Consider the following 13,751-nt stretch of genomic DNA (forward strand, 5'->3'; position numbering starts at 1 on the left):
CTATATGGTTGTGCTGTTCTCTATGCTGGGTGGGTAGAGGTAGGTGTAAGGCAATGGTATTGACTTATTCCTTTTCTCGATGCCTTCCGTGATGCCTGCCAGGTGCCCTTGAAAGACTGTGATGAGTCGTTGTGGCTCTTCCTCAGTGAAGTGTTCGTGGGGATATTGCCCCAGTGGAATCTGGGAACAGGAAAAGTATATGCTTAATTTGAGCATGGAGTCACCAGAATCCAACCCTGAACTTGTGGAGAGCTGGATAATTGTGTCTTTGCCCATGTGCAGAACATCTCTCCCTCATCGCTGATATTTTTGAAACTTTATCACTGCAGAAATCAGTGGGTCGACTTCCCCTCCATGGCCCCAAAGGCCTCAGGGTGGCTGTGGCACTTTTCCAACAGTCCCTTAGTGATGGCTGCCCTCCTGTATCTCATAAGGCCTCCCAGCCACCACCTGCCGTGGGTCAGCTGCATAATGTCACACACAGTTTACGAACATTCTGACTGCTGAGGGGGAAAAGTTGGTTGTGGGCGTCCCACCCCAGCCCTGGATTGCTGCCCCTCTCACCATGTCAAGGTCCTCGTTGCGCAAGACCCAGAGGACAGAGAGGACTGTGCTGGTGGTGTTCATTTCAGGGATGATGTCCAGAAACTCTTGCAGTGTCACTGGGGCTTTCACCTGGGGGGGAGGTTTCCTCATAGATGATGGTAAGTTGGGCATGAAAGCTCCCAGTTCAAACTACAGGGCAGCAGAGAGAGAGAGAGAGAGGGAGAGAGAGAGAGAGAGAGAGAGAGAGAGAGAGAGAGAGAGAGAGAGAGAACAAAACAAAACAAGATTAAAGAGAAGCAGCAGCCCGTCTGGGAATTTGGTGTGTGTGATTTCACTAAAATGCCACAAGAGGACCATGTCCTATCCTTTTATTTATTTTATTTCACTCATTTAAATGTATATATCACCCAACCGCGTCCCAATTGTTCAAGGTGGCCCACAAGAGATGATACAGGATGGAACCCCATCTTCACCCAAAATGGTCCACAAGCTAACAGTGATCACTGTCATGGTAGTCTAAATATTGCTAGTGTATCTACTTCTGCTTCAAAGGAAATGGCCTAATCCAGTCTCAGCCAGAGGTTCTCATACCACTGGTGGTATTTGAGGTGGCAACTGGTGGTACAAGCAGGACTCCCAGACCTCTGCCGCCTGGCAGCGAGACCAGCAGTGCAATGTGACAAAAAGCGGTAGGAGGCCCAGCTTGGCGGGCAGAGCTCCAGCGTGTGCTTTTCGCATGCTCAGAAAAGCACTCCTGCCTGCCCTGCACCTCTTACTGGTATTTGTTGCATCGTATCTGGCCTCCCAGTCCGGAAGTCACTGACAAGGACATCATCGCCAGCTACTTCCAGTGGTACTTCCAACAGGTGGACCAAGGCAAGTGGTTAGGCAGGGACCAAAACCTAATCGGAACACTTGCTCAGCACCAAAGGCTTGATTTCATAAGGATGCCCCCTCTGGCAGGGTTGGAGAAGAGTCTTACTCACCTGCCCACTGTTTACTGCAGAATGGTGGGCAGAGCAGGTGAAGATCGCCATCGTCAGAAACCGGGTGAGCTCTGGGACTGTGTGGATGGAGGAAGGGATGCCTGCAGGGAGAGAAGGGAAAGGGTCCTTCATAAACTATGCTATGCATTCTGGGAATATCCAGAAGTTAGCCAAGTTGCGCTTATTTGGGCTTTGGGAAGGAAGGAGCTACTGAAGGAAGAGTGAAATTCCAGATATATAGTTGTTTCCCTGGCACAACAATTTAGTGCACCTTCATTTCTTGGTGCCCAGCCCATCTCTGGCATTGTTACGTATAATAAAACAAATGAACATTCAACACATACTGTACTAAATGAAGTGCTGCTACTGGACTTCATTTACTGGACTATCTTTGGGCAGAGGTGCCACCAGGGTTTGCATCACCTGGAACAGGAGGTCAGCAGGTCACCCCCATGATGGACCTCCTCCCATACCACGTACCGAATAAATTACAACATCATGCGCACAGCCTAAATGCAGTGGCATTACTAGGGTTGGTGTAACCCCCATTTATTTTCTGTATATATTTATTTACTCTCTAACAGTACAAGTCACCCAACAAATCAGTAACCTACAGAAAAACCAGTGGCCAACTTGATGACACTCACAAGTGAATAAAAGTTCTAATGCATCACCTGGTGTGTGGTCCGCACACACACACCCCCAGTGTGATGCCACTGTCTTTGGGTGTGATGTGTACTTTTGCCACGGTGACAATGAGGTTAGATTATTGTAATGCGCTCTATGTGGGGCTGCCCTTGAAGACAGTTCGGAAACTGCAACTAGTGCAGAATGCGGCGGCCTGTGTAGTTACTGGAGGAAGGCGGTTCGCCTCTGTCAGTCTGCTTCTCCAGTGGCTGCATTGGCTGCCCATTTGTTTCCGGGCCCAATTCAAGGTGCTGGTTTTGACCTTTAAAGCCCTATACTGCTCTGGGCCAGGGTATCTTAGAGATCGCCTACTCCCGTACAATCTGGCTCGTCCTCTCAGGTCATCAGAGAAGGCCTTTTTACAAGTGCCGCCGCCTAAGGAGGTACGTGGGGCCGCGGCAAGAAATAGGGCCTTCTCAATAGTGGCACCAACGCTATGGAACTCCCCCTTAATTTAAGAATGGCTCCCTCCCTTGAGACTTTTCGGCAAGGTCTGAAGACCCTTCTGTTTAAACAAGCCTTCTGAGTTCTCAGCCTTTTAACATCTTCTCAACATCTTTTAATTTTTTTTACCGGCCTGATTCTTTTATGATTTGCTGCTCTATGCTCTTTTGACCTGACTATTTTTTATCTGACTGCTGTTTTTATGATATGTGTTAATATGTTTCTATCTGTTTTAAATTATGTTTTTAATCTGTTTTAACCTGTTGTAAGCCGCCTTGAGTCCCTTCGGGGAGAAAGGCGGGGTAAAAATAAAGTTGTTGTTGTTGTTATTATTGTTATTGTTGTTGTTATTATTGGGGAGGGGGAGAGTTGTAGTACAGTGACAATAAATGATACCAGGTAGAGACTAAACAAGGCTTTAAAAGGCATGGCAGATATTATAAGCAACTCTGAAGGAAGGAAAGTAATAGGGAAAACGGAATTTCCGTTCTGGGGGCAAAAGAAGAGCCCCCCCTTTGGCCCATCTAGTCCAGCTTCTTATATCTCATAGTGGCCCACCAAATGCCCCAGGGAACACACAAGACAACAAGACAACCTGCGTCCTGGTGTCCTCCCCTGCATCTGGCAATCTGAGGTAGCCTACCTCTAAAACCAGGAGCTTGCTCATACCTACCATTGACTTGTAACCCGTGATGAATTTTTCCTCCAGAAATTTGTCCAATCCCCTCTTAAAGGCATCCAGGCAAGATGCCATCACTACTCCATGTGGCAAGGAGTTCCACAGACTAATTACACACTGGGTAAAGAAATATTTTCTTTTGTCTGTCCTAACCCTCCCAGCACTCAATTTCAGTGGATGTCCCCTGGTTCTGGTGTTACGTGAGAGGGAAAAGAGCATCTCTCTAACCACTCTAAATTCCACACATAATTTGTGGAGTACCTGATGACTGCTTGCTCAGGAAGCCCTTTGCGAAGATCTCACCAATCCAGGCCTGTAGCTCAGAATCTCCCTGAACAGCGGTGTCATTTTTGTAGTAAAGGGTAACCATGCTGGAGACAAAGCTGGAGGGGCAGATAAAGAAGTTGGCTCAGTTTGAACAACAAAGGCTCTGAAGCAGTGGTGTAGCTAGAGGGGGTGCAAAGCACTAAGTTTTGCAGGCACCTGAACGCATCATGCAAGTTGCCCCTTCCCCTCCCCTTTGGAGCCATTTCAGACATGGGGGAGTAAACTTGGAGGCATCCGCCTCTTCACTGAGTCTTCTCTGGCATTTGCCTCCATTTAGCTCCCATCACCCGGAATGGCTACAAAAGGGAAGGGGAGGGCCGCTTGCATGCTGCAGTCAGGCACCTGCAAAACCTAGTGCTTTGCACCCCCTCTAGCTACGCCACTGCTCAGAAGAAGATCCCCTTCCCACACCGAATTCACTGTCAAAGCTACACCTCAAAGTACCTCCTCTGGAAACACCAGAGTGCCCAGTGGTGCAGCGACAGGGGGTGGCACAGTGAGTATTGCAGGCACCACAAAGTGCTGTGTAAGAGCAGATCCTCCCACTTGCCATTGGAGCCATTCTGGGCAACAACGGCAACATGCTGTGATGGCAGGATGGTGAGAGCGAATATCCTTTCGAAGATGAGTGACGGACATCCAAAGAACAACGTGACTAGTTCTGCCCTGCTGGAGGAGAGCAAAGTTCTGTCTTGACCACCCAGCTCCCCACAGCTGCTCTCGTGGAAGGCTCACAAGCAGGGGGTGAAGGTGTAAGTCCTTCCCTCCAGCAAGTAGCTTCAGGGACACGCTGTTCCGCAAAGGTTCTTTTTACACTTGCTGGCAGACCTTTCCTCCTCCGCGCATTTGTCTAATTTCCCATTAAACCCACCGAAGCACTAGTGCGAATCACCACATCCTGTGGTACTGAATTCCACAGAAGAGTGATGTGTATAGTTAGTCTGTGGATTTTGTTGCTACAGGATGTGGTGATTAGAGCAGAGGGCCAGGAACTCTTGCAAATGTGACTCCTGTTGTTAAGCAGAATGACTGCAGCAAAAGGCAGAGGTGATTTGCTCAGGTCTTTCTGGGTAGGCAGTCACACCGCTACTTGCCTGAGCACCTTGCCTCAAAATGGTTTGATACCCTCAGATCATAGCCCAGGGTGACAGGATTCAAGGAGGGTTTCAACACATGCTGGGCTATGGCGTCCTTGAGCACTGATGTCAATTCACCCACGAGAAAGGAGGCCTTCGCCAACTCTGTCGTGCAAGTAGTCAGGCTGGACAAGGCTCCACCGGACATGCGGACTAACTAGTTACGTTGATAGACGTGTTCTCGCAGGTTCCCTTTCCCAGCTCACCTCTCAATGGCACCCCATAACTTGAGCCCATCGTCCCTGTAGTAGTAATTGCGAAGGGAGCCCACTCCCCGGGCTTCGATATCATCAGGGAGGCAGAGAACGGAGTAGGTCAGGTTTTCCATGGCCTTTTTCAGAAGTACGGCTAGTCCTTTGCGCCCAGTGGCGATGGCCTGTGTGGAGGAAAAGACCAGCGAAAGACGTTCCTAAATGCAGACAGATTTCCCAGTTTGCCCCTTTCTCGACTAGTGGAAAGTTCAGGGCAACCTCTTTCTTCAAGGAGCAGTGGTGGAGTGCAAAGCGCTAGGATTTTCAGGGAGCCTCAATGCAGCATGCAAGGGGCCCCTCCCCTCGGAGCCATTCCAGGCAGTGGGAGCCAAAGGGAGGCCTACACCTGGCTCTAAAGGGGAGGGCCCCTTGCATGCTGCAGTGAGGCTGCAGTGAGGCATGTCAGTAAGTGTAAAGTCATGCACATTGGGGCAAAAAATCAAAACTTCACATATAGGCTGATGGGTTCTGAGCTGTCTGTGACCGATCAGGAGAGAGATCTTGGGGTGGTGGTGGACAGGTCGATGAAAGTGTCGGCCCAATGTGCGGCGGCAGTGAAGAAGGCCAATTCTATGCTTGGGATCATTAGGAAGGGTATTGAGAACAAAACGGTTAGTATTATAATGCCGTTGTACAAATCGATGGTAAGGCCACACCTGCAGTATTGTGTCCAGTTCTGGTCGCCGCATCTCAAAAAAGATACAGTGGAAATGGAAAAGGTGCAAAAGAGAGAGACTAAGGTGAGTCAGTAGCAGGAGAGGGTGGTGGGGAAGGGGAAGGCAGGGGAAGGAATGGGGGTGTTTCCGGGTGAGGTGCAGAAGCGGAATGTGATGGGAGGGGGTGGGACTGGCAGCTCTTGTGTGCAGCTGCATCCTATCTCCCTTCATAAGAAGAGCCCTGCTGGATCAGGCCCAAGGCCCATCTGGTCCAGCTTCCTGAATCTTACAGTGGCCCACCAGATGCCTCAGAGACTACACAAGACAACAAGAGACCTGCATCTTGGTGCAGCTGGCATTCTAAGGAGGTTGCACGTGCCCATCACGGCTTGTAGCCTATGACGGTTTTGTACTCCAGAAATCTGCCAAAACAACTTTTAAAGGCATCCAGGCCAGGTGACATCATCAAATCCTGTGGCAAGGAGTTGCACAGATTAATTGCCCTTCTCTCACTTACTCTCCTCGGTTTTATGCCTCCCAAATAGCTGGTGCAGAACCAAGGAGAAAGCAGAGGTTTCCTCCAGGCCAAGTGAACTTTTGTAAGGGAACTTTTCTTTCCTTACCCTGAAGAGATCTCTGCCACTGCCTCTCCCTTCACTGTAGGATGCCACAGGTACCTTCTTGGTACACATGCATTGGTGGGGGGAATTTGGAGAGGGTCAGGGCCCATCGCAGGGCCCAAGTGATGTCCATGCTTGTGTAGACACAGACATTACTCGATCTTAGGGCACACCATGGACGCCCAGCACAGCATCCCTCGAGGAATGCTCCATCAGTGGCTCACTTACCTGGTCAAATGTGCCACCCTGGTTGACAAGGAAGGTTCTTGCCAGTCCATTGATGTGGATGGAGTACCGGAGGTGAGGTATCAGAAGCTGAAAAGAAGAACAAGAGGGTGGGATGGTGTCAAAGTACATCTCCTGCCATGGTACTGCCAACTAAACACTCTAACCAACTCCAACTAACCAACTAACCACTGCCACCTAACCACTAACCAGAAGGTCCTGCCACTCCTTCTCTAATGGCCCCCAACTTCAAGTGGCTACTTGATGCCTAATGCAACCCTGCAGGTAGTACAGAACCTCCACCCACAACAGCAGTTTGCTGATCATTTCCCACCCACGTTTGCTTCCTAAGCAAGAAGCATCACAAATGGAACAGAAACACGGCCTGCCGGCTGCCCCGGACTCAGCTCTGCTTCTTTCCAAGTCTTTCCAGCGCTCACCTTGTACAGTGGGTGGCACATGGGCAGGTGCCTCAGGGTTGCCACAGAGAAGACCTCAGCCATGAGGTGGCCTCGAAGGAGGTGGGAGATGACTTCGTGGGTGTGGAATTCGGAGTTGCGCACCCAGGTCTTGGCTAAGGTCCAGATCCACTCTTCGTCGGTGGGCAAGAAAATGGGGCTTTGGGGACCTGGCTGCTGACTGAGCTGGACAAGGAAGTTGTACCAAGCAAAAGAGGTTAGTGTGGCCATCCTTTAGGGATGGCTGAAAGGATTGATTAGGAGCTGCATTAGACTACTGAGTAGGGAGATATGAGCCACTACCATCATGGTCTTCTTGAATCTCCTTTGGCCTCCCTTCCTTTGGACGATGATGCTTCTGATTGAGAGGGAGTTGTCCACCAGGCAAAACAGTCTGCAGCTTTTGCTTACCTGGATGGCCAGAGGAAGGATCTTTCCACAGGGCTTCTGGTGGAGCAAACACAGTGGAGCAGCGATGTACTGCTGTTTGCCATTCACGTGAATGGTGGGGATGTCCTCCAGAATCTTATAATCCACTAGGAAGATGGTCCCTTTCTGTAAGACAGGAACAGAGGAAAGCTTCAGCAGGAGTGGACAAGGCCTCTCGGGTCTCCATGAAGGCAGGTCTGCATAAAACTAAGGTGCAAGTGGTGGGCAGGAGTAGAGAGGCCGGTGTATGTAGTTAAGACTGCCTAGCAATCTGTAACGGAGGTCAGGTCTCAGGTCCATGAGATGGATCTAATCAGATGAGAATTCATCTAATCAGATGAATATGAACCATGAGGTTCATATGCATTTTAAAACTCTCAGATTCACTTCTGGGTCACACACTAACTTCAAAGAGCATTTTGGGAACCAGCACAGTCTCCTTCAACTGGTTTAGACAGAGTTCACGAAGAACAGCATCAGACCCAGAGCTGGCTTAAATCTGTGAGGAAATAACTGGACTGCACGTGTTTGGTTTCATGCCCTCAGATGTGCTTCCACGCATGGCACCCTCAAGGCAAACACCGGGGCATTTCAACCAAGAGATCTGGTTTACTGAAACCCCCATCCTCACTGCCCTTAGTTCCCTGCAATACGAGCCAAAGACAAGGAAGATGAATGCATTACTTCCAGCTCTTCTTTGAGGTTGGTGGATTCCCCCAAAGTTCCAGACACCATTTCCTGGGTTACTGGGAAATTATCAGGGATCTTGGTACATTTTTGGATCATCACAGGGTTGATTCCGTTCAGAAACTGGTAGCCAAAGAAGTCGTCGTCTTTCCAGTGGTTGAACACATACTCTGAAGAAAAAGAGAGAGGCAGAAGAAAGACCTGCAGGGTGAGCTTTTCTAATCAGAATGGTCCCCCCACCTCATTAAGGCATTGGGAAGTGAAGGGTGATCATTGGAACATTTTTCACAAATACCAGTGCTTTTCCACATGAAGTTGAGAGGCCAGGCCAGACATGCGAAGAGGCATAGAAAGAACACGTGAGGATGCCAGGAGATGGCCCATGGAGTCAGCCATGACTAAAAACCAATGCTTGGCAGGCATCCCCCATTCATTTTTATGGCATTTCTCCTCTCAGAGGCAGAGGTGTAATGCACTGACCTGGCATCACAGTCATGTGACATCATGTCACATGATGTCACTTCTGGACTCACCCTGGAGGAGGGGGCTTTGCTGTGATGGCTTCACGCCCCCCCTTCCATTCCTTCTCCAGTGGAGGTTCCTCGAAGGGAGAAGGAACACTACCCCCTCCTCCTCTGGGGAGAGCCCAGACTGCCTTGCGCCACCTGTGGTGGTAACACGCCTCGGTAACTAGGGGAGAGCCTGAAGGGCGGTAATGCACCCCTCCTTAGTGCAGCATTCCATCTCTGTCCTAGATATGCCTCTGCTCCGAGGTAGGGGATGCATTGCACAGTGTGCTCCAGGATTGGCTCAAGAGCCTGAGACCCAGCCCGGCTGAAGCAGTGGTGCAGTCAGAGGGGGTGCAAAGCACTGAGTTTTGCAGGGAGCGTCACTGCAGCATCCAAGGAGCCCCTCCTCCACCCCTTTGAAACCAGGTGTATGCCTCTATTTTGCTCCCCTGCCAGGAATGGCTCTGTTATGTATGGAAGTTATGCAGGATCCAGCCTGAAGAAAACACAGGTCATGGTTCAGGATGTGGACTCACCTCCCTGCATTACAATCTCTGAGCATGAACTGGAGGTTGTCCATGACTTTGTGTACCTTGGCTCAACGATCTCCGACACTCATTCTCTCAATACCGAGCTAAACAAGCGCATCGGTAAAGCAGCTACCACGTTTTCCAGACTCACAAAGAGAGTCTGGTCCAACAAGAAGCTGACGGAACATACCAAGATCCAGGTCTACAGAGCTTGCGTCCTGAGTACACTTCTGTACTGCAGCGAGTCATGGACTCTCCGCTCACAACAGGAGAGGAAACTGAGCGCTTTCCACATGCGCTGCCTCCGACGCATCCTCGGCATCACCTGGCAGGACAAAGTTCCAAACAACACAGTCCTGGAACGTGCTGGAATCCCTAGCATGTATTCACTGCTGAAACAGAGACGCCTGCGTTGGCTTGGTCATGTCGTGAGAATGGATGATGGCCGGATCCCAAAGGATCTCCTCTATGGAGAACTCGTGCAAGGAAAGCGCCCTACAGGTAGACCACAGCTGCGATACAAGGACATCTGCAAGAGGGATCTGAAGGCCTTAGGAGTGGACCTCAACAGGTGGGAAACCTTGGCCTCTGAGCGGCCCGCTTGGAGGCAGGCTGTGCAGCATGGCCTTTCCCAGTTTGAAGAGACACTTTGCCAACAGTCTGAGGCTAAGAGGCAAAGAAGGAAGGCCCATAGCCAGGGGGACAGACCAGGGACAGACTGCACTTGCTCCCGGTGTGGAAGGGATTGTCACTCCCGGATTGGCCTTTTCAGCCACACTAGACGCTGTGCCAGAACCACCTTTCAGAGCGCGATACCATAGTCTTTCGAGACTGAAGGTTGCCAATACAATACATATGCAGGATCCAAATCCTGCATAACTCTTTGGCCCAGACTTATGGCCGGCCAATCGGGCGGGCGATGGATTGAAATCCTACCATCCGATTGGTCCTCTAGTTAAGGTTTCAATTGCACCAATCACGGGAAGTCTGGGCGGAGTTAAAGGCTATAAAAAGCCAGGGGTTTGCCTTGTATTTTGCCAGGTTCTGTTCTGAAGATGGAATAAACATATTGAGCTGTTAGGTACTGTTGAGTACTGAGTTAATTATATTTTTTATCTGACCTTACAAAAAAAAAAAAAAAAAAAACCAGGGCAGCTAGTATAATCAAAAGCATTAAAGCATAATAAAAATTTATTTATTTATTTACTACATTTGTATTCTGCTTTTCTACCTGAGAGGCACCCAAAGCGACCTAGGGCACAATCCTAACCAGGTCTACTAAGAAGTAAGTCCTATTGTATTCAATGGGACTTACTCCCAGGTAAGTGAGGTTAGGATTGCAGCCTTAAAAACATAAAAACTATATTTACAATAATAAGTTATGTATAAACATTAAAACAGCCTTAAAAAATTAAAACGACCTTTAAAATTGTAATAAAAAACAAGGCCAGCAAGAAAGGGCAGAGGATGTAAGAACAGCATGGAAGACCCAGGTAAAAAATTGGCTAAGCTAATACACAATAAAAACAGACAATAAAGCAATAACAGCAACAGATAAAACATCTCTAGAATAATTACAGAAGGACAATAAACTTGTTGCCATTTGGTTGGTTAAAAGTTGGCAGGAAAAGGACAGTCTTTGCAGCACAGCAGAGCAAGGGCCAGAGAAATGGTCTTCTGGTGTGTGTGTGTGTGTGTGTGGTGATTTGAAGTTTGGACGAGCCCCCTCCCTCCTGAATCTCAGCCAAACGCAATTCCGGTAGTGCCTTTTGGGCAGGTCTCCAAGCATGGGCAGATTCCTATGGCCCATGGGAATGCACTGAAGTGGGTCCCTCAAAATCTTACAGTGTAGTCCTATGCATGTCTATTCAGAAGTGAGCCCTACTGAGTTCAGTGGAACTTACTCCCACAGAAGTGCATAGGATTGCACCTGAAGGTGTCTGGGTCAGATCTAGTGGAGTCTCTAAGAATGGCTGTCTTCATTTTGGGGAGGGAGGGGTTGTTAATTCAGGATGAACGTTGTGGAGACAGAGGCATTTCTGAGGGCTTCTGGGGAGTAGGGGCTCATCTTGGAGAGAGACGGCATCCTTGACCAGCACTAACCTGAGACTGGGGTCTTATAGAACCAGAAGATCTTCTGGATGTCTTCCAGCTTCTCCCAGGAATATGGTTTGTCCAGAAAGCCTTTCATTTTGGCCTCTAATTGCCTAGAAGGAAGGGAGAGAGAGGATGTCACAGTGGAAAAATAATCCGCTGTCCAGGCCCTACCTGTGCTCCCAATTATATATCCACAGGTTTATCCCCTTGCATAAATCCCTCCCGTTTCTTTTGGCTTGTTTTGAACCCAGACCCATCAACCTGAAATGTGTTTTTAATGCCCAGGCTTAGTTGTGGACAATGTGGAAGAAATCCAAAAAAGAGACCTATGTTAACCATGTGTTGAACCAGGAGTTAACAGGACAGTATACAAAAGTGTACAGAAGAAGAGAGGTCTCTTGAGGCTGAAGGCACCTGGTGGAGCTCAGCAGGGCCAAGAACCCTAGGAGTGCTGCCCTGAGTTCCGTTGTGGAAGAACTTGAGGATATGGATATTGTGGGTGGATGCAGAAGTTTGTAAGGTGGAGACGAAGCACTTGTAGGATACTCAATACTTACGCCATTGATCCTCGCCCAAAAAAGGCAGTGGTTTTGGGGAAAGAGTACTGAAGATTGTATTCTAGGGAGATGACTGTGTCAATATCAGCGCACCACGGAGTTCCTGGGATGTAGTCCTTCCATCTGCTCAGAGAGAAGAATGGAGCAATTACATTTCCTGCCTTGGCCTCAGGAACACGTAACTTCAAAGGCACTTCTAGACTGTTGGTGGTTTACATCCAACATACTCTGCTTCTATGACGGAATTAGCATGCAATCTCACGACTGAGTGGTACAGCCCGTGCTTTACAGAGAAGAGGCCTTGGGTTCATTCTCCAGCCTTGTCCCTTTGCCTGAGATCTTAGAGAACTTCTACCAGGCAGAGCAGGCAACCTGAGAGACATGAACCAAAGCTCTGACTCAGGAACTAGGTGTTATGGGACAGTTTTGATAATGTGGCTGGTGTATCTTTCTTAAAAAGTAGGATGTGGAGGGGGGTAAGATGGGGAAACTGTGGCAGGGGAAAGGGGAGCTTTAGCACTTTGCCCCCACTGTGGTTGCCATTTCAATCACAAGTGCAACCTCCCTTTGTGCAATCGTTCTTGCAAAAATTGTCATTATTATTATTATTATTATTATTAACAGTATTTATATACCGCTTTTCAACTAAAAGTTCACAAAGCGGTTTACAGAGAAAAATCAAATAACTAAATGGCTCCCTGTCCCAAAAGGGCTCACAATCTAAAAAGATGCAAAGGAATACCAGCAGACAGCCACTAGAACAGACACTGCTGGGGTGAGGTGGTTTATCTCCCCACTGAAAGCCAGAGAAAGAATTTTTAAAAGCTGCCAGTTCTCCCTTTGATTGGCTTCAACCAGATGCGACTGGCTTTCACAGCAGCAGGACGGAAACAAGTCCAGATTGCAGCTTACAGATTGCAGTGATTCTGATTGCTTCAGGATGACTCTGCAGGTCTTCAGGCTGGTTTTCCTTCCCTTTATCACAGGAGCCTGGCATGCCTTCCCCATTCATTAGAACATAAGAACATAAGAACAGCCCCACTGGATCAGGCCATAGGCCCATCTAGTCCAGCTTCCTGTATCTCACAGCGGCCCACCAAATGCCCCAGGGAGCACACCAGATAACAAGAGACCTCATCCTGGTGCTCTCCCCTACATCTGGCATTCTGACTTAACCCATTCCTAAAATCAGGAGGTTGCGCATACACATCATGGCTTGTACCCCATAATGGATTTTTCCTCCAGAAACTCGTCCAATCCCCTTTTAAAGGCGTCTAGGCTAGACGCCAGCACCACATCCTGTGGCAAGGAGTTCCACAGACCGACCACACGCTGAGTAAAGAAATATTTTCTTTTGTCTGTTCTAACCCGCCCAACACTCAATTTTAGTGGATGTCCCCTGGTTCTGGTATTATGTGAGAGTGTAAAGAGCATCTCCCTATCCACTCTGTCCATCCCCTGCATAATTTTGTATGTCTCAATCATGTCCCCTCATTGCCATCAGAGGCAGAGAAAATGTCAGACCAAAACCTTCACACAATGATCCAGCTGTTCTTAGAAAACCAGTCACTTCAGATGCAGCCACTTCGCTGCAAGGGAAGCAATTTGCAGTCGCCATCCGTGGCTGGAGGCAAACGTTTTGTGGCCCAGGACAGAATGTTCACAAGGCACCGCCACAAACGCTACCTGACTCAGAGCATGACCCACTGGAAATATCTCCTGCACAAGCAGCTTGAATGGTACTAGAGCTGTGCAAGGACACTCTGTTCTAGGGATGTGCGGTGGGTGAGGCAGAGCCTCCCCGCCAGAGTCCTTCGAAAAGCACTGCCACCATGGGAGGCCACCAGCACTCTCAGCCCACGCACATTGGGTACTGGCAAGGGATGGCAAAGGGATTAAAGTGCAAAGAGCAAATAAAATAAATTCC

General features: G+C 48.9%; 1 protein-coding gene across 1 annotated transcript in view; it reads right to left on the minus strand.

Moving 5' to 3' along the window:
- Positions 1-13,751, minus strand: part of LOC136653529 (hydroperoxide isomerase ALOXE3-like) — a 28,243-nt gene continuing 14,492 nt past the window's right edge. Inside the window, exons 4-14 of the mRNA XM_066630420.1 lie at positions 11,825-11,947; positions 11,274-11,377; positions 8,129-8,301; positions 7,427-7,570; positions 6,998-7,201; positions 6,561-6,647; positions 5,012-5,181; positions 3,604-3,725; positions 1,533-1,633; positions 565-735; positions 1-180 (exon numbers count right to left, since the gene is read on the minus strand). Of these exons, the coding sequence (XP_066486517.1) occupies positions 1-180; positions 565-735; positions 1,533-1,633; positions 3,604-3,725; positions 5,012-5,181; positions 6,561-6,647; positions 6,998-7,201; positions 7,427-7,570; positions 8,129-8,301; positions 11,274-11,377; positions 11,825-11,947 (1,579 nt within the window). The remainder of the gene's footprint in view (positions 181-564; positions 736-1,532; positions 1,634-3,603; positions 3,726-5,011; positions 5,182-6,560; positions 6,648-6,997; positions 7,202-7,426; positions 7,571-8,128; positions 8,302-11,273; positions 11,378-11,824; positions 11,948-13,751) is intronic.

This window comes from Tiliqua scincoides, chromosome 5 (assembly GCF_035046505.1).
Source record: "Tiliqua scincoides isolate rTilSci1 chromosome 5, rTilSci1.hap2, whole genome shotgun sequence".
NCBI classification, from domain to species: Eukaryota; Metazoa; Chordata; class Lepidosauria; order Squamata; family Scincidae; genus Tiliqua; species Tiliqua scincoides.